This window comes from Fusarium venenatum (assembly GCF_020744135.1).
Source record: "Fusarium venenatum strain MPI-CAGE-CH-0201 chromosome Unknown EDB82scaffold_2, whole genome shotgun sequence".
Taxonomy (NCBI): domain Eukaryota; kingdom Fungi; phylum Ascomycota; class Sordariomycetes; order Hypocreales; family Nectriaceae; genus Fusarium; species Fusarium venenatum.
In genome coordinates, this window is record NW_027072130.1 from 4,374,432 (window position 1) to 4,393,219 (window position 18,788).

An 18,788-nucleotide genomic window follows, 5' to 3' on the forward strand; every position below is an offset into this window, starting at 1 on the left:
CCAGCCAGCCATTTGTTGATCATTAGTCTAAATAGGGTGGTTTGAATAATCGGGTTCTTGCACATGTCTTGGGGAAATCAGGGACAACAATTCATGCATAACTTCGATCAACAACTTTCCAGGGATTGCAACGTATTCCGGAAATACCAATGAAACTTTTGACTAATCTATATCTAGTCGGAGCCATCCTCAGTCACGATTTGCTCCTTGTCTTCATCTTCAAGTAACAGATGGAGCAGTGGAAATTACGTGTGATTGAGTTCCAATGACGAGAGAACCAACATTCGACTCATAGACCGGTAGTATGGTTTTCCCATCGTAGACAGGGTCGCCCATTGGCTATTGGTACTGATAATTTGGAGTGCGCAGGTTTGCCGTACGCCTGGGGATTGTGCGTACGCAAAGGGTGTGTTCCCTGCATGTTTGAACTAGACGTTATCTTGCATATAAAGGGTCAAAAGCTTGGAAAGGCAATTAAGTAGCTTTCGACAAGTGTGTGATGGCGTCTTGATTATTCTTGAGAGGCTGATGTCTATCAAAATATAAATGTTCAATGTCTCATTACATCCGCCTGGGATGTCCCGTGAGCCTCCTAGTCTTCTCTGGTCTTGACTACCTCAACAGACTGTCTCCAGTCCGCTCTGATCATGTAGACAATCTCAACGACAGCAATAACGGCAGAACCTCCTATGATTCCCGACCATACACCATTCAACCCCAGATGTAAAGGCCCCAGTTCCATCCAAATAGCAATAGGGACAGCAGCCAGGTAGTTAACAATGAAGACTACCCATGCGGCAACTGCTTGTTTGGCCAAACCTCTGAGAACCCCATTGCATCCGCAAATGATTGAGTCAACGACCTGGAAAGCGGCGACTGCAAACATTGTATCAGCCACAACGCGACGCACAGCATCGTCATTGGTATAGAAAGGGCCAATATAATTCCTAAGCAACAACAAGATTGTTCCATTCATAGTTCCAAGGGCAACGAATAGGACACCGTAGAGTATAGTGATACGACGAGCAACTTGAACATGCCCCGCGCCGATCAGATGCCCAATCCTTGTACTGACTGCAACACCAAGTGAGAAAGGGATGTGCCACATGACTATAGACGTTGTGGTCAAAATTGTGTGTGCAGCAAGGTATATGGTACCGATGTATGAAGTGCTAACTGTGATGATCTCAAAGACGGTCCACTCAGCTAATGTGACAGCCGATCCTGCCACAGACAGCCGTATCATGGGCCCCCAGCTCTGGAAAGCGCGAAAGGTGAAACCTGGCCAACACTCATGAGTTGACTTTTTGAAAAAGATACACAAAAGGAGGAGGGTTGGTCGGAGAGTGTTCGCGACAGCAGCGCCGAGAGCGGCTCCTTCAAGGCCCATGTTGAGACGGAATGCGAACAGCCAACTGAGAAGGGCATTCACGGGGGCACAAACCACCAAGACAAGCATGGCAGTGTTGAAGTCGCCCTGTGCTTGTAAGAATCGCTTCAGGGCCTCGAATGAGGCGTATCCAGGGATGCCAATGATGCTGACGCGTAGAAATGAACCGGCTTTCGCGGCAAGATCGTCTTGTCGGAGGATAAGAGTCAGAAAGGCTGGAGAGCTTATCCAAATGATGGCGACCGGGATGGTGACAATTGTCATCAAAAGCAGCATGCGTTGGACGTGCAATCCAACGCCAGTTTTGTTTCCACTTCCATAGGCCTGTGCGCAAAGAGTATCGAGAGCCGTGGCCATTCCTTCATAGAGAGCAAGGCCACCGATGGTCATTGTGGTGACACCAATGGCGGCGGCAGCGAGATCATCGGGACTGAGATGACCAGCTGTGGTGGTGGTGATGACACTGAAAGAGTACTGCAGTAGGTAAGTGGCCACTAGAGGGATAGTGTAACGTGCAATGAGCGACAGCTCAGTCCACCAGTTATTCGTAGGCCATTCTGCAGTATTTGAGGTCTCAGAGTCAGCTAACAAAGGCGCTGCTTCATTGCGATCGGGTTCATCAATAATTTGGTTCATGATGGAAACCCTCGCTGTCTAATCGCGACTAAAAAATAACAATGGATAGCGTGAAACCGCTTGAGATTGACGATTCGCGTCAACTCAAAAGAGCGAATTGGTATCCAAAACAGGTACAGAATCACTGTCTATCATCCGTGCGTTAGATCAGATCATGAGCAGCCTTATACTCCGTACGTGACTGGGAGCTTCTCCGATTACGGCGCCACATTTGCTGACACAGCTTGACTAGGCGGAGATTGTCTTTGGAGTGGCTGGGATCAACACAAAATACAGATTTGATTCCAAATTTAATTCCAAATTTTGTAGCAGAGGAACCCCGCCGTGAATCGGAGTACATTATCCTGTAGACTTCGTGCCGTGGTGAGCATCTCGTTCGCCGACATTTCCAGGATGAGAATAGTGACACGTTGCAGAAAGCAACAGCAGGGATCAAATCTTCCTTTACCAAGTCAATATTCTCTGTGGCTGTTGGGGGTTCAGTGGAGCTTTAATCATTCTTACGTACTGATTTAATGCTCTGTTCAATGGAAGCTTTTACCGCGCCATTCCCCAAGACATCTTCCCTGTCAGCAAAGTCAAGATTATAATGAACCAATCAAACTCTGTTGGCGCGTTAGTACCGTCGCGCTATCACGATGTAACATCAAACATTCTCGTACCAATTTCGAGAGAAAAGAGAAATCGCTTCTGTCGGTTTTTGACATTGTATCATTCTCTCATCACCTTTTTAGTTCGGCTGCGTTGGCACACGACAGCTGAAGCAAGCCACACCGTAAAATACCAGGAGCCGGGGAGGATACAAAACTTGCCCCGAGCATTTCAAGGTACACAAACTAAAGCGGCCCGTCAAACCAAGCCCGGCCTTTAGTTCCGTGATGAGGCTAAGTGGGTCATAGGGGAGGCAATTCCAGAAATGTGACTTCCGAATCCCTGGAACATGTCTCCTCTTTTCATGTGGTCCGGCTGATTTGCCGAGCCATAGCCCAGTTTTGTCTGATTGACATCTCGACTTCCATTCATCACTGACCTTTTCTTTCCTTTGCTTCTGACCCAACCGTGATCCTGCCTCGGTTAAAACCCTTCTATGTAGTTGGGATCGGCTGTGCCATTGACACATGAGCTCCGCGACCACGGCCTTGGTGCTGCGACCGAAGATACGACAACAACATGGTTCCAGTACAGGTTAGTGTATGCAAGTCGTTAGGTGCCCTACCACACACTACACGGCACAATCGTGGCGTGTTTGAGCTTTGAGGCGACCCTTGTGTACCCTGTAGATCATATCATAGGAAATGTACGTAGCATTAATCACAACTAACAAAACAACGTCTAACTGCCCTGCATGCGATACGCCCCTTCAGTAGACCCCATCGAATCAGCCCGTGAAGCATGTTTATCGTCGTAGAAAACTTCAAAGTCTGTGTTCACCATGACTCCCTCCGTCAGATTCCGCACACTATCGCTGCCACTCCCAATCTCGGTTCGTACTTCGCTCGTGACATCGTGCCGCCACATTGGCTGGTGACTGTGTCTCACTTTTGAACTCTTTCGTACACCACTGCCCAGACCACTACCTTGTTTGGACGTTCGTCTGGATGTTCGCCTAGACTTTGAGTCTGAGAGGGCTGTCATCTCGAGACCTGTTCCATTGTCGCTGTACTTTAGCTCGTAGGGTGTGTTGAGAGCGGCGACAGCGGTTGATCCAAGAAGACTGTCGATGACACCTTTCAGCGAAGGGATGCAGACTGTCAAAACAGCAAGACCCAATGCGATCTGTCCCCATATCATGGCCGATACGGCTCGCCAGGTCACGTCATCCGACCCCCCAAACATGTATCTCGCGTGTGTTAACTCGGGTATCGTCATGATCGGCACCAACAATCGAACTCCAAATAACGAAATGACAATGATCTTTCTCCGGATCGATGTTTGGACCTCCCACATCATGACGACTGGTAAGAAGCACAGCGCAATATCCGTTGAGATAATCATGATGCCGTTGTATACAAATATTGGCCCTTGTGCTGGACATTGGACACTGTTATCGGCAAACCATGGCTCTGGCATAGGGCATGCAAAAGCAGTTGTGAAAACGCCTGAGACAGCCCACGCAGTCACCACTCCGCCCAGTATCATGTTAGCAAGGTGCAGACCACCTTGACTATTGATCTGCCGTATAAGTAGACCGAGGGATATTTTCGTCGTGGCATGAACAAGTATCGCGAGTATTCTTGATGCGTACATCAGCTATCGAGGAGTCAGCAAAGTTATCTCTATAATGCAGTCAGTTTGGCTTACCTTGCTAAAGCGAACAAAATCATCTTCCGAGATAGTATCTCGGTGCTCACCCAAGCCATTATTGCATGCAGCAACGACAAGGGCTGTTTGTATGAAGTAGATGAGAGCCGAAACCAGCAGCCCTATATCAAAGTCCTTCATGGAAGTGATATTAAGGCGGATAACCATCTTGCCGACAATTCCGAGGATAGCGTAGATGAAGAAGATGATTGCCGTCACTACTACTAGAGCAGCATGGTTGCTCTCTGTTAGAGGGTAGAACGGCGGAGCCGCCTGAGAGACGTTGTCCATATTGTCGGTTTGGGACAAGAAATAAGACACCTCAAAGGGTAAAGACCCGTCGTCTGAGTGGTATTCGCCTTGACCTTCCCACAATCGAAAGGGCCGACGAAGCTTTAACTAATCTCTGACAACGGAACGAAGCGTTGCCTTTAAACAAATAGTGACCGGGGCGGACCAGGTAGACGGGGCAAAGGTGGCATTCGGCACAGAGTGTGGGATGCAAAGAGGAGCCGGGTAGAGACGCAGTCACATTCAATGATACTCGAACAAGCCACAGCATAAACACAAGGGACCTGGTACCAGGAATTGTAATTATTGTAATTTTGAGACATACATATACGAATATACTGAAACAATCTAGTAGATTGCGTGTTTGTTTTGGAGACGTTGGTAGTTTTCTCTTTTTCTTCCCGCTTCAGCTGAGGTCTCTGACGATATGCAGCTTGACTGTGCTGGGAGTGATATAATGAGTGGCTTGACATCAGCCTCTCACATCCGACAGAGCAGGTATACCACTCTATGTATTACCTCTAACCAAGGAATTTCCACGTTTCAAGCTATTCTAGTCGACTTCGCCCGCTTTTTTTACTTGAACTACTCTAGTTGAGAGTCTGGAGGCCTGATGGCCCGTCAAAATGTGACCAAGATAGTCACTGGTTCATTGACCTACAATGAATGCATTGTTGGTGTTTGCAATTAATAATCCCTGTTGACAGTTTACTCGTTCGACAACACGGAAAAAAACATGATAGATCAATTTTCACGTTCTGTACGTTACGCAATATTTCAGGTTGTGGCTTGTTTTCTCATTCATGTAGCGCAATCACCTCACAGGTTGTTTAAAGATAAGGTTTACAACAAATCTCATTGTTGGTTCGACAAAACTGGTCCTTGTCAAACACCTTCAAGTCCACTTGGCTGCATTAATTAGCTCTAAAAGCTACAGCCTTAGCAGCGAACAGACCTTCGTAAATGTCCACAATGTCACAAATTAGAAATGATCAACGACAGCCACAATCCAATCATCCAAGGATTCGGTTCCAGACAATCCTTTTTCGGACCGTTGCATCTCGCATCGCCCGGTCTATTTGCGGTCATCTCTCTCTACCCTTTCCTCCCCCTCTCCTTGTTTCCCCTTAACTAGGACCAGTCTGGACATTGGCTCCCAATGCTGAACATTTCTCCATCCCACTCATTGCACAATTAAAAGACCCTCGTTTCATGCGTCGCATTACTTGTGGGTGGGTGAATTCCCCGATGCACCCATGGCCCACAGTAGAAGGTAACGCTATCCACAGACTGCTGCCGGCACTCTTTTAAGTCTGAGGGTCTGCCTATCTTAACTGTTTGTGCTCTGTATTGTCCTTCTCAAATCTAGATACCTCCAACCCCGGTCCTGGATACGAATCGCCGGTTCGTGTTGCTGTACTTATATTACACGCATAATCTGGGGCATCCTTCTTTGTTTCTTTTAATCCTCGTTGTTCGACATGTCTCACGATAGTAACAGTATCGAGCTGGAGCCTTCGGGCAAACAGCAGGCTGTTCCTGTGAGCGTCGATGCATCAGCCAGACCAGCCGAGGAAAGTGGTATCTACAGCGTCACAAGAACTCGCAAAGTGTTCTCATTCTCACAACTGTTTGCATTCTCATTGACATACATGGCGTTATGGGAGGGCATGTGCTCGTAAGTTATCGTACCCCAACTGAAGATGGGGGCTGACTGCTAACGCCTGCATCAGAAACATGTATTTTGCTCTCTTCAATGGCGGCCCACAGACCTTCATCTTCAGTTTCATAATTGTTTTCTTCGGCGCCATCGCCCAGGCTGCCTCACTCGGAGAGATGGCCTCCATCCAACCTGTGGCTGGTGCCCAATATCACTGGACATATTACATGGCTCCCACTTCTGTCAAGCGATTTGCGACCTGGATCCAAGGATGGGCGACATGGTTCGGCTACATCTCCCTGTTAGCAGCCATCGCCAACGTCACCATTATTCTTCTCGAGTCGATGATCAGTATCAACCATCCCGAATATGTTGCTGGCGGTTGGCACACATCTGTGCTTGTCATCGCCATGTGTCTTGTCCATGGGCTGATGAATGTGTACGCCTTCAGGCTCATCCCTTGGATCGAGTTGGTCGCTGGTGTCCTCCACGTCTGCCTCTTTGTCATCTTCGTCGTCGTTCTTGTTGTCATGGGCCCTCGGAATCCTTCTTCGTTCTGGCTGCAGCGTAACATCTCTTCTGGGTGGGAGCAGAATGAGTATGTCTCTTGGAACTTGGGCATGCTAACTTGTGTCTGGAGTTTCACTGGTAAGTCACTCCAGTAAAGTCCTCTACTTCTAGCGCCAACTAACACTTTGAAGGCTTCGATAGTGCTATCCACATGTCAGAGGAGACCCGCAAAGCCAAGTCCGCTGTACCTAGAGCTATGTTCTGGTCGATCTTCATGAATGGAGTGCTTGGGTTCATCATGGTAAATGTCCTCATCTCTGCCATGGGTTCTGTCGACGACATGCTTCTCCAGCCCAGTCAGATCCAAGCTATCCTTCTCAACGCCACTGGCTCCAACAAGGCGACCACTGCCATGATCGCCGGTCTTTTCATCATCTCCTTCAGCGTCAACCTGGCAAACATCGCTTCAGTTTCTCGTCTGACATGGGCTTGGGCCCGTGATGGTGGCATGCCTGGATACTTTGCCTACGTCAGCCCCAACCATCGTGTACCTGTCAGATCTGTCATTCTCACTGTCTTCCTTGTTTGTGCTCTGAATCTGCTGAACATCGGAAATACCTCGTATGTTGCTTTCGGTGCCATCACCTCTTTGTCGTCTTTGGCTCTGTACATCAGCTATGCCATTGCCATTGCAAGCATTATCTACGTTCGTCTGTCCGGGTCAACACTCAAGCTTGGAGAGTGGAACCTCGGCCGATTCGGTTTGGGTATTAATGTTTTTGCGCTCGTGTACACTCTCTATGTCATCATCTTCCTCCCTTTCCCATCGACACTTCCCGTCACCAGCGAGAACATGAACTACTGTGGGCCAGTGATGGTGGCCGTTTTGGCTGTTGCTGTTGGTCTATGGTTCACTCATGCCAGAAAGAACTGGGCCGGGCCTAACCTAACTATACTTGAATTCGTGGTTGCGAATGCATCGGAGTAGAGCATGTATTTGTTGTGTAGTCAGACAAAGCTTTTACCTAGGATCACAAGGGTCTCTATGAATCCACCTCTCTCTGTTCTGTACCAAACACCAGATCATTACGTCCAATTAATATATGATGGCCAAATTAGCACGTTTCTAAACCACTCGCTATCGTTCTTGCTAGTTTCGTCATCTCTATAGACCATCCCACCTATAGGGCTATTTTTCTGTACGTGAAATCTATTGGCGATTACAAACATGATGACGCATTCAAATGTGCTGCCGCCGAACCAAGTCTGGTTCTCGATATTAGTGCTGACTGTACTACAGTATGGGGGATCAGTACAACATCACGATCCTTTGACTGGAATCGTCATGCCTGAATCGGTATACGAATCCTACAGTTACCCGGCGACTGTTATATTTCCTTACTATAAAAGAACCGGCTACCCTTCCTGTTGCCATCCTTTGCTCTCGACTGCATGAACTCTGATATCATTGCCTACCTTTTCTAAGATTGCTTGTTGAACCTGGCAGTATTTATATCTTTACTAGACTATTCACAATGTCAAAGATCAAGGAAGATAACATTCGACGGTTTGCCAATAGCCAAGCCTTGAGCATAGAAGCTAAAGACCCAAAGCTTGTGTCGACTACTTTGTCCGACAACTGTCGTCGTCTCATCGCACCTACATCGTTTATGAAATCAATGGGCCTTCCCGACGAGATGATAAAACAGGGTTCCTCTAATGAGGTTTATGAACAACAGTTTGTGATGCAAATACTGTTTGTTGAGTCGACCTCGTGCAACATACACGATATATCGCTTGACCAACAGAAGTTGAAGGCGACATATCATCTCACTCACAGTAGTTATTGGGTTTATCTGGATTTGAGAAAGCCACTTGAAGACAGTTCAGGAGATATTTGAGATATATGGTCTGAAACAAGATGAGTTAGCGCGATACTTGACAATTGAGAAGTTTGTATGTAGCAGACATAATTTTTTCATGATAAAACTACTAGAGCAATATTATGTCAGCCGGTCTTTTCATGAAAAGCATGGCGTCATTGTTGGCTTTCCCTGTAATTCAGCCTATCAACATATTTGAGGCGCAGTTACCGGCAAGGCTTTTTGACGGGCGGCCGATAATGCCCTAAGAGGAAGAGGCCTCCACTTACAATCTTGATTTAATAGGATTGTTGAGCGCTAAGCATTTTCTCAGAACTAAATTCACATTCAAGAGTTTTTGCTTCAATTTCCCATCATGTCTTCACCACAACCTCCATACTGGCAGCAGTCTCAGGGCCAGCCAGGATATCCAGGACAGGAACAACCTGGCCAGGCGTACTATCAGAACCCACAAGGGCAACATCAACAACAGCCTTATGGCTACCCTCAACAGGGGCCACCGGGAGCTCAACCTAATCAGCAGTATGGGTATCCAGCTCCTCCCGGTCAGCAACAGTACCCTCCTTCGGGCCAACAAGGTCACTATCAGCCTCCTCCTCAAGGATATCCGCAACAGGCTCCCTATGGCCAACAAGCTGCTCCTCAATCTCAGTATGGGCAGCAGCCGCCACAAGCTCCTTATGGTCAAGGACAATATCCGCAGTCTTACCACCCACCTCAACCTCACGGTGCTCCTCAACATGCTCCTCAACAAGCTCCACCTCCACATCCAGATCAACAATGGCACCATCAAGCAGGACAACATCAATACAGCGCGCCCGTATTCAATGTTGCGCCAACACCAGCTTCGCCAGGCTATGACCCAGCTCAAAAGGCTTGGGTTCAACCTGTCGACACAGCATCCGACGCTGAGGCCCTTCGAAAAGCGATGAAAGGCATGGGCTGCGACGAGCAGGCATTGATACGTGTCCTAGTGAGCCCCAAGTACACCAATCCTTGGAGCATGGCTCAGCTTGTGCGCGACTACAACAGTCGCTTCATGCGTGACCTAGCCAAGGATATCGAGAGTGAGACTCGCGGCGACTTTGAGACCTGTCTACTAGCCTTGATTCGTGGACCTCTGGAAAATGATGTCTACAATCTATCAAAGGCCCTCAACCGCGCAGGCACAGATGAAGATGCTCTAAACGACGTACTTTTGTGTCGTTCAAACGCGGATGTCCGAGCTATCTGTGCCGAGTACAGGCGTGTCCGAGGAAAGGAACTCCACGTTGACGTGAAGGACGACGTCGACGATACTCTGTACAGACTCTACAGCATGGTACTCTCAGCCACTCGCGCAGAGGACAGTGCGCCCGTGATCCCGGCAGAGATTGATCAGAAGGTCACAGAGCTTCAAAGAGCTACTGAAGGAACAATTGGTGCCAACGCAGTCGCCGTGGCGCAAATTTTCACCAGCAGTAATGAAGCCCAATTACGCGCCATCAATGAAGCATATCGCTTCAAGTATCATCGTAGTCTCGAGACTGTTATTGAGAAGGAGTTTCGGGGTGACATGGAGGATGCTTTGCTACGGATACTATACCATGCTTTGGACCGAGCTCGCTCCGATGCGGGACGACTGCAAAAGCCTTTGAACAAGTCTTTAGGAAAGAATCGTCTCTTTATCAATAGGCTTGTCAGTTTATACTGGGATCAGGGACGCTTGCATCAGACAAATATGGCATACAAACCAGTGACGGGTTCAACGTTGGCCGGAAACATCAAGTCTGAGCTAAGTGGCGATTACAAGGACTTTGCTTTGGCAATAATCGGGGAGAAGTAGTTACGGGTTTCACTTGATTTTTTACGATATAAGATATCGCGTCAGCAATGATGGGTGAGATTGAACTATTTGCCGTTGCTATGCTTGCTGTCTACCTTCTAGTCCAATAATTGAATCGTTCACGAGATCCAACTTTGCTTATATATTTCCCTACTAAGAATTAGGTCTTGTTAAGTCTAATGCTACTAATGGCACAAAATAGTACTTTGGGTTTATAGAGTAGCGGACATGCCTCCATCCACAATCAAGTTAGTGCCACTAGTGAACTTGCTGAGCCTGCTACCCAAGAACACCACAGCGTTAGCGATATCTTGCCCTTGCCCAACCACGCCAAGTGGGATGGACTTGACAAGCTCCTCAAACCAAGCAGGGTCAGCATCTAGGGCCTGGCGGAAGGTACTCGGCTCCAAAGTACCATCCGGCTGCAAAACTGGTGGTGGATCAATGGCACCTGGGACAATAGTGTTGATCCTAACACCACGCGGTGCAAGCCAGCGACCAAAGTCTTTTGCCAGTGTGGCTTGGGCGCGCTTCATTGTGCTATATGGGCCCCGGATAGCTGGGTGCTTTGTCTCAAACCCAGCAATTGAGCTGATGACCACGATGGAACCTTTCTGCTTCTCAAGATGGGGTGCAGACGTGTTGATGAGATTGATAAGACCAAGAATGTCGGCCTGGAAGCTCTTTTCCCAATGCTCAATGGTTGGTTCAAACAACATTGGGCAAGCTACTACACTGTCAGTATTCGAAGTATCTCAGATGAAAGTGTCAGACATACCGCATGCGACCACAAGATCGACTCTTCCAAACTTCTGCGCAGAATTTTCAACCCAGTTCTTCAGGGCAGTGGCATCAGCAATATCCACGCTAGTTCCTACAGCAAGTACGTCTCCGTTCGCACCCTTGAAGTCGGCAAACTCGTCGCCGCGCACTTTGCGTGAGCAGTACGAGACATTGGCACCTTCGTTGAGAAGAGTCTGGACGATGACTCTGCCAATACCTTTAGAACCACCGGTGACGAGAGCATGAGTACCGGAGAGTTGTGGAGAAAACCTGGACATGATGGGATAACTAATGGATGGAAACAAGTGATGAGCTGAGTTGATGAGCGTGTTTGAGTTGTTCATATGGCTCAAACACAGAGGTCTTCTTATAGGAACTCTAGTAGTAACCAGGGAAGGCCCGGATCCCGGATCCGAAAGTAGCCATTCTCATTTTCCTATTCTGGAAACATCGTATCATCTGGTTGTGTTATCAATCGAATCTCTAAAGCCTATTATATGAGCCATCTCATTTGCCTAATGAGGTTAGTTCACATGGCTGACAGTGTCTGAATCTCAACTGCCGACGAATAATGGACTCATCTCATCAATCTGATTTTCTTAATAAGGAAAATAGTGGGCATTCGTTGTATCGGAATGAACTGGCAAAATCCTTGTCATTACGAACACGTACCCATCTCTTACCGTAAGTTCCGTCATTCATGATAGCAAGATGTTCCAGTTACATAGGTAAAGAGCCCTCTTATGTTCACTGATCGAATAGAAAGGCTTTAACCCGGTGTTGGGGTTGAAAATGTGGAAATGGCTTCGTACTTCGCGAGGCAAGACTGGTAAGTGGTCCTTCATCTTTGTACCACAATGATCCAAGGTCATCTTTTTCTTTACGGCGTCATGGATGAAGTCTTTCGAAATACTCTTATTAAATCAGGGAATTGAAATTAAGTAAGACTCGGCCGTTGCTGGCTACGGGTTTAAAGTGTAAATAGTTCCATCCAACGTATCTGGAACAAGGCCAACATGACACCAATGTTTCAAATATTCATCAGCCTGTCAATGGCGTGTGATCATTTTCTTGGTGGCCTGCTGCCTGCGATAGACCTTTCCGCTGGAACCCTCATGCCTTGCTACATTGGTTCTCCGTGAGGCTCTCAGCACCTAGCTGGAACCATTTCTTGCCCGTCTCTGCAAAGACGGCCATCTTCTTCTGGCCAGGCTTGTACAACGGCCAGGTCACACCATTGCCATCAGTCGGATGTTTGTTGGGATTCTTTGCGAATGAGAGCCATAGACCTATCAAACTGTTAGCTAGACTCTCATGAGAAACGACTAAACACTTACTCTGCATTCCGTTTGCGACTTGCCACTCGTACTCTGTAGAGTTGCCACGATATTCATAATGGGTTCCGAACAAGAGGGGCAACTCAGCTATTTGGTGTCAGCAAAGGAAGCGACGTGTATGGGAGTAATGATGCATACCACTGTGTGTTGCTCCAATCCAAGAAAGCGGTGAGATATTGGAGAAGTTTCCAGTGTAGTAGTATCGATAAGTCGGGTATCCAAATTTAGCACGAGCACTGTATCAATACATTAATAATGGATGCACTTCTCAGCAGACAAAGATACATACCTGACTTCTGCGGCAACAGGACAAACAATTGCACCCAGACCAATAGCAATCTGTGCAGAAGATACCCCACTCTCGTTATAGGCTCCAAAACCAGCGCCTTCATTGGCATTATTACCGAAAATCCAAGGCTATTATTGTGTCAGTACGTTTCCCTTCCATGAGTGACGGTCTTGACATACGACTTTCGTGACAAGACCTTTGGCAAGGCGATCGGTTGTGTTGGAAAAGGCTGTCATATTGTCTCCTACAGGTGTGAATGAAACACCTGCCGTTTCCGAGTAAACCTTTTGCAAAACTGAAGCATCAATCTCCTGCATACACTTCAACTGCTTGTTGCCTGTCTTGCATCCGACCTTGGTAGCAATAGTGTCAAAGTCGGTGTGGTTACCATACACCTTGGCCAGCATACTCGGCGCTCCGGAGTCAGAGATCAGGCCTTTGACAATCAAGTCCTTAGGATACGCGTATCCATACATTCCTACTGATCCCGCACCAGCAGACTGTCCCCAGAGAACCATTTGGTGGGGATCGCCTCCAAAAGCAGCAACATTGTCGCGTACCCACTCGACGACCATGCGCTGGTCCAGCAAACCAACGTTCTGGTGCGCTTCTTTAGCATTGGGAAAGCCGAATAGATTAACGCGATAGTTCATTGTGACGACGATGTGAGATTGAGTCCTCTGGATCCATTTATCAGGAATCTTGTAAAGCGAGTCGGCGCCGCCGCCAGTGAAGCCGCCACCTGGGATGTAGATGAAGACAGGTAAGCGTTTCGTAGTTGGTTTCAACGGGGCGTAGACGTTGAGATACAAACAATCTTCTGAGTCGCCGCCGTTGATCAGGAACTGTGTCATGTGCTCAGTATAGACCGTTGGCGCCTTGCTTATGGCTTGTTTGCATGATGGCGCATACTTCTTGGCTGAGATTGAACCCTTGCTGTGTACGCGACGAGGAGGTTGGAAGCGAAGGGACTTCAATGGTGGTTCAGCGAAGGGAACACCGAGGAATTGACGAACAGAAGGGGCAGTCTGATTGATAAAGCCTGTCAGTTCGCCGGATGTTGTCTCAACGGTCAAGGGAGCGTCATGGTGCGAAGGGATGTTGAGAGCTGAGCTGCTAGCCAGCAAGGCTAATAAGCAGGATGCGGGAAGCTTCATGATTGCCAAAAATGCCCAAGACTATTAGTTCTAATTGGTCTGTGTCTTGAGAGTATCATTTTATAGTCGCTGTATAGAAGGAGATGCCGACGACGGACCGTGTTTTCCTTTGTCTGGGTAAATCTTTATCAATTGTCATCTGGGGTAGTGGAGTTTCGAGCCAGTAATACGTGGAGAAACCTGGGGAAATTAGACGCGGGGTCCAGATCGACACGGCTCACGGCACCTTTGGCGTTGTCTATGTGGGCATCAATGGCACGTCATGAAACGTTTATCCAAGAGATTTGTTTATTCTAGTCATTTAAAGACGAAAAGAGTATACCTTGGTTCCCCGCATCACTTGTGCCTAGTGCTTGGTGCCTGGTGCCTCGGCTTCGGTTCGATCTCAATAAATGAGATTCGGAGCCGATGCAGCTTGGCAATGGATACCCAGCTTGATCATAGCAACCTATGAAGTCATAATAAGAGTAGGTGTTCCATCTATGTAAACACAAATACTCAAGTATAACAAGAGAAGACAGGAATAATAATGTGACGAAAATAAGAACACTGGTAAGACTATAACGACTCTTATAGATTAACGTTTTCGATAAGCAAAGCTGTAGTTTTACTTGCCAGAAGGCCTTGAAGCCAGGTAAAACTCAAAGAAAAAATAGTTCACAATAATGTGCTTCAAATTACTACCTAATCTGCCTGCAGCAGGTTGCTATTCCAAACCGACAATCATACTCCAAGCCATTGCAATCGAGACCTTCAACAGAATACCTCTCTTACATTAACCCCCAAAATTTGTATACAACACTCTGAATAGAATTACTATCCTCGTCAAGTAGGAATCATAAATACTTAGAACTCCATAGCTGCCTTCAAGCTGCTGGAAACAGTCTGGTAGAGCTTGACTCCTCCAGAAACGAGTGCGTTAAAGTCGATGGCAGCAATGAGTTGACCAACAACAGACATGCAGCTTTGAGCCATGGAGTTCAAGTTGAACTTGGCAACCAATGCACTCAGGCCGCCGAGGAAGGTAACCATGATGGAAGCTCCAGGGATGTTCTAGTGGTCTGTCAGCACGCAGTCTTAAAAGTTCGATCGATTTCCATCACTACTCACAGTCTCGGAACCAGAAATCTTCTTGGAGACATACTCAATGCCAGCAGTTGCCTGGGCGTTGAGATCGATAGAACCGACGTAGGAGGCGGTAACATTGAAACCGTGGCCGATCTTCTCATTGAAGTCGATGGCATTCTGAAAACATGTTAGTTAAAATGTCAGTGATGGAGAAGTATGAAAGCTTACAGAACCGACAAGGCCGAACATATTGCCTACAAGATCGCGGCTGTCCAACTTATCTGTGGTCTCGTCGTCCGGGGTGACAGTATGCTTCAGTTCATCGAAGAAGGAATCAAGGGGGTTGGCGTGTTTCTCAGCTCTAGCCTGGATTCCAGAGTTTCGGTTGACAAGCCCAGCGGTGTCTGCAGACAGGCCACGAGCTGCGTTTCCCTGAGGGACGTAGGCAGCAAGGGCAGTGCCAGAGGCAAGGAGAGTGGAGAAGATGGTAGAGAACTTCATTTTGAAAATTGATGGAAGCTGTAGAAGAATAGAAGGAACAGAAAGAGTGAATAGTTGAATGAGTGAGGTGCGAGTTAGAAGTGCTGCGTCGAGCAGATTCAAGTAATTAGTCAAATGAATGTGGTGAAAGTAAGAATCGCTGCGTCAAGCAGGTTTGAGTGAAAAGTGAGAGTAATGGACTGAAGGTAGCGAATGGCTTGCTGAGAGAAGAATGTTTGAAGTAATGCACAGAGCTGAGTATTTATATCTCGAAACTCTCTAGAAAATTCATAAGACTATGGTCATGTTTTCTCATTCCAAGCATCTCTGTTCGTCGCACGTCGGATTGCCTGGAGAGATACAGGACTTAGCGCGGAACTATCGATCAAAGTGAAACGGGTGTCAAAGCGATCTACAAGGCGCCGAACCTAGCGCAACTTATATCGATCAGCCGAAGTATCTTAGCGCATTGACAAATGTTTGATGTTTATTGGAGATATTCATTAATCAAGATGAATACTTTTCGCTCGAGCGAGACGAACTTAGAGCGAGCTAGAAAAGATGCTGCAAAGCTTGGTATCAAAAGCTGGCAAGTTCCTCTTGCACTTCTGACGATATACGTCGTGGTCGCTATTGTTTTTTAAGATTGATATTGTAGTAATTGTAGATAAAGCTGAGGGTACGTGATATAGAGGGGTTCTACAAAACATATCGTCATCTTGAGAGAGCTACAATGGTAAGCTACCGTCCGTGTGGTTGCATTCTTACGCTCGGGAGCGGGGAATAGTAATCTCGTCTTGCTCTTCATCAAACTAAGATGAGTTCGGATCATCATGTATTCAATGTTTTGTTTTGTTTTGCAGCCTTGCATAGAAAGCTAAGAGGAGGGTTGAAACATCCAAATGGTCCTTGATCACGAGCACAACGTCTGCATCTAATCATACAAACAATTACAAGAGTCTGTGTGTTCTATGTCCTGTCCTTTACCATTGTACAGAGATCATCTCAGTGGAGCTTTTTTTTCATCGGATCTACGGGCAAGATGATAGTTGAAACAACTGGACAGTCCTAGTATTTGAGCCTAAGCTGCCCAGCTGATCACATATACACATTCAATAATCTCTGTTTTATGCTGCGTTACGTTTTGTAATCTTTTACAGCGACTAAGAAATAGTTGAAACCTTCAAGAGGTCCTAGCACTCAGGCGTGAGGTGTACTACTGATATTTATCCACATATGCAATAGTCTGTGTGTTCATCAACTTGGCCATATTAATCTACTCGTGCCACTTTATTAATTTGATGTGCTTTATAGTTTCAGTAACTACCGTTGCATTGGCGCTGAATATCGTATCACTCGATATACTAATCTACCAAACACTGTGGACAAGGGGACAGGGTGTATTATTAATGTCAGCCCGCTAGCATTGGAGAGAAATTGCGGGTCTATCTTTGTCATAGCGCTTATTTTACTTCGCCATTACAGTTCAACGTGATTTTCCTGTCATCTTTTCTCTCGAATAACATTTGTCAGTACATTATATACTGCATACTTTCTAGACAAATTAGTCAACATGCCGCCAGCCTTCACATTTGTCAACGTCAGCAATGCACCTGGACTTGGGCCCAAAGAGCGGAGGGAAATGAGGGGCCATGTCACACAGAACAATTTCGCCAAACGTAGACAGAGATTGGCCAAGACTCGTAACAGTGATAAGTCAGAAGCCATCAAGAGCGACGCAGCTGTATCGAAATGGAACAATCAGATAACTCGGCCAGGACATACGTCAAATGATTTGATCGTTGTTCTTGATCCAGGCTGTGATAGACTACTGACCAATATGATGGGCTCAACATATTCTCCCATTGCCTATCGTATGGTTGTCAATATGAAGTTCTGTTGGACAATTGAAAACTGACCATTCTTAAGTACTCTGCATGTTTCGTCCTTTTATCTTTCCGGCGGGCACTACTAGCCCTGGCTCGTCTCGAGAGGCAGAATGGGTTGACCTTCTCCAGTCAGAGCCGGCACTAGTTGAAGCATCAATATCTATTGCATTAAGGCACTGTGTCGGACGAAAGGATAACACGACTTTCCGCCAAGCAGTTATCCATAAAGGCCGTGCTATACAACGGGTCAACCAGAAGCTGGGTTCACCATCAGGTTTGACGGACGGGGTGCTGAGCGCAGTTTTCACCTTGACATATGCTGAAGTAGGTGATCTTTCTCCAGTTCGGTTATGTTGCCTAATGATATCAGCTTCTCGAAAGTGACTCCAAGGCAAGGAACGCCCACATAGAGGGGCTGGCTCAGATGATTCGTGTAAGACGATCGACCGGTAACACAGCCATACCCTCATGGTTTTGTGACTTTCTCCTCTAGTAGGGCCCCGCTCCAACACATGGGGCAGAATGAGATCTAACACTCCTGGTTAGTGATTCGCTTGGACAAGCTCTACTCAGTTCCAATTATTCCAACCAGCCGATTATTCATGCTCTACAAAATCAAGATGACCCCAACGCGACAGATATTACAACTATCCGGAATAGGATTAACGGGCTTTGTCAGCTGATCGATGACTACCACATTTCCCCAACCCCAAGTTCAGAGTTCGCCCTCACAATTGGGCTTGAGGTTGAACGACTCCAGCTTGAAATAGATACTCTCTTGGGTAGCCATGAGAATTACGTCCACTCACTACATGACGCTCTACGATTGTACCTCTTGCTTCTTTGGCCGATAGAGGAGCCTGGTCGCCTGCATGTCCTGGCTGAAGAGCTCAGATATGCTTTAATACAGCCTCACATGAGACTTTGTTCTTCAATGGAACTGTTGATCTGGCAGCTCTTCGTGGGTGTTGCTGCTGCAAAACCGTCAAGTGAAGTTCGGTCTTGGTATATCACAAGACTGAGAGAGGTATTAAGTTCGATGCATAGCTTGGGGCAGAATACGGTAATAGACACTCTCACCCAAGCATTTACACCTGATGCATGCCTGTTGCAGAAGTTCAGGGCTATATGGCAGGGAATATCTTATACTGAGCATTAGAAGGAGAAGATACTTGTTTAAGAAAGCATAATTACATTTTATAGGTGAAATTCACAGGGCTATATCACACAATCTTTAATTTCTGTTTTGATATTACCTAAATTAAGCACGATGAATTAATCTCATTAAC

The 18,788-nt window shown here is 46.9% G+C and overlaps 9 protein-coding genes across 9 annotated transcripts; 4 read left to right on the top strand and 5 right to left on the bottom strand.

Annotated features, from left to right (window-relative positions):
* Positions 1-150: 150 nt before the first annotated feature.
* EDB82DRAFT_498312 (mate-domain-containing protein) lies at positions 151-2,488 on the bottom strand. Its single transcript, XM_025734490.2, has one exon. The coding sequence runs from the start codon at positions 2,024-2,026 to the stop codon at positions 593-595; it is 1,434 nt and encodes a 477-aa protein (XP_025585290.1). The 5' UTR covers positions 2,027-2,488; the 3' UTR covers positions 151-592.
* Positions 2,489-3,354: 866 nt separating this feature from the next.
* EDB82DRAFT_498313 (uncharacterized protein) lies at positions 3,355-4,970 on the bottom strand. The gene is made up of 2 exons (XM_025734491.2): positions 4,328-4,970; positions 3,355-4,276 (listed from the first exon to the last, which is right to left on the bottom strand). Exons 1-2 carry the CDS (start codon positions 4,616-4,618, stop codon positions 3,359-3,361), a joined length of 1,209 nt encoding a protein of 402 aa, XP_025585291.1. The 5' UTR covers positions 4,619-4,970; the 3' UTR covers positions 3,355-3,358.
* A 956-nt stretch (positions 4,971-5,926) lies between these two features.
* Positions 5,927-7,928, top strand: EDB82DRAFT_166493 (amino acid/polyamine transporter I). Its single transcript, XM_025734492.2, has 3 exons — positions 5,927-6,296; positions 6,352-6,926; positions 6,980-7,928. Exons 1-3 carry the CDS (start codon positions 6,100-6,102, stop codon positions 7,774-7,776), a joined length of 1,569 nt encoding a protein of 522 aa, XP_025585292.1. The 5' UTR covers positions 5,927-6,099; the 3' UTR covers positions 7,777-7,928.
* Positions 7,929-7,940: 12 nt separating this feature from the next.
* On the top strand, positions 7,941-8,755 carry EDB82DRAFT_498316 (uncharacterized protein). The gene has a single exon (XM_025734493.2). The coding sequence runs from the start codon at positions 8,324-8,326 to the stop codon at positions 8,687-8,689; it is 366 nt and encodes a 121-aa protein (XP_025585293.1). The 5' UTR covers positions 7,941-8,323; the 3' UTR covers positions 8,690-8,755.
* Positions 8,756-8,862: 107 nt separating this feature from the next.
* EDB82DRAFT_166513 (uncharacterized protein) lies at positions 8,863-10,610 on the top strand. Its single transcript, XM_025734494.2, has one exon. The coding sequence runs from the start codon at positions 9,027-9,029 to the stop codon at positions 10,494-10,496; it is 1,470 nt and encodes a 489-aa protein (XP_025585294.1). The 5' UTR covers positions 8,863-9,026; the 3' UTR covers positions 10,497-10,610.
* A 98-nt stretch (positions 10,611-10,708) lies between these two features.
* EDB82DRAFT_545302 (uncharacterized protein) lies at positions 10,709-11,557 on the bottom strand (the record flags this gene model as incomplete). Its single annotated transcript, XM_025734495.1, has 2 exons — positions 10,709-11,223; positions 11,275-11,557. The coding sequence occupies 2 exons, from the start codon at positions 11,555-11,557 to the stop codon at positions 10,709-10,711; spliced, it is 798 nt and encodes a 265-aa protein (XP_025585295.1).
* A 634-nt stretch (positions 11,558-12,191) lies between these two features.
* EDB82DRAFT_498319 (Alpha/Beta hydrolase protein) lies at positions 12,192-14,304 on the bottom strand. Its single transcript, XM_025734496.2, has 5 exons — positions 13,085-14,304; positions 12,906-13,033; positions 12,755-12,852; positions 12,617-12,703; positions 12,192-12,568 (listed from the first exon to the last, which is right to left on the bottom strand). Exons 1-5 carry the CDS (start codon positions 14,060-14,062, stop codon positions 12,393-12,395), a joined length of 1,467 nt encoding a protein of 488 aa, XP_025585296.1. The 5' UTR covers positions 14,063-14,304; the 3' UTR covers positions 12,192-12,392.
* Positions 14,305-14,874: 570 nt separating this feature from the next.
* On the bottom strand, positions 14,875-15,858 carry EDB82DRAFT_166534 (uncharacterized protein). The gene is made up of 3 exons (XM_025734497.2): positions 15,359-15,858; positions 15,173-15,307; positions 14,875-15,115 (listed from the first exon to the last, which is right to left on the bottom strand). Exons 1-3 carry the CDS (start codon positions 15,629-15,631, stop codon positions 14,909-14,911), a joined length of 615 nt encoding a protein of 204 aa, XP_025585297.1. The 5' UTR covers positions 15,632-15,858; the 3' UTR covers positions 14,875-14,908.
* Positions 15,859-17,094: 1,236 nt separating this feature from the next.
* EDB82DRAFT_498321 (uncharacterized protein) lies at positions 17,095-18,749 on the top strand. The gene is made up of 4 exons (XM_025734498.2): positions 17,095-17,484; positions 17,540-17,823; positions 17,870-17,991; positions 18,046-18,749. The coding sequence occupies exons 1-4, from the start codon at positions 17,184-17,186 to the stop codon at positions 18,656-18,658; spliced, it is 1,320 nt and encodes a 439-aa protein (XP_025585298.2). The 5' UTR covers positions 17,095-17,183; the 3' UTR covers positions 18,659-18,749.
* The last annotated feature ends 39 nt before the right edge of the window (positions 18,750-18,788 follow it).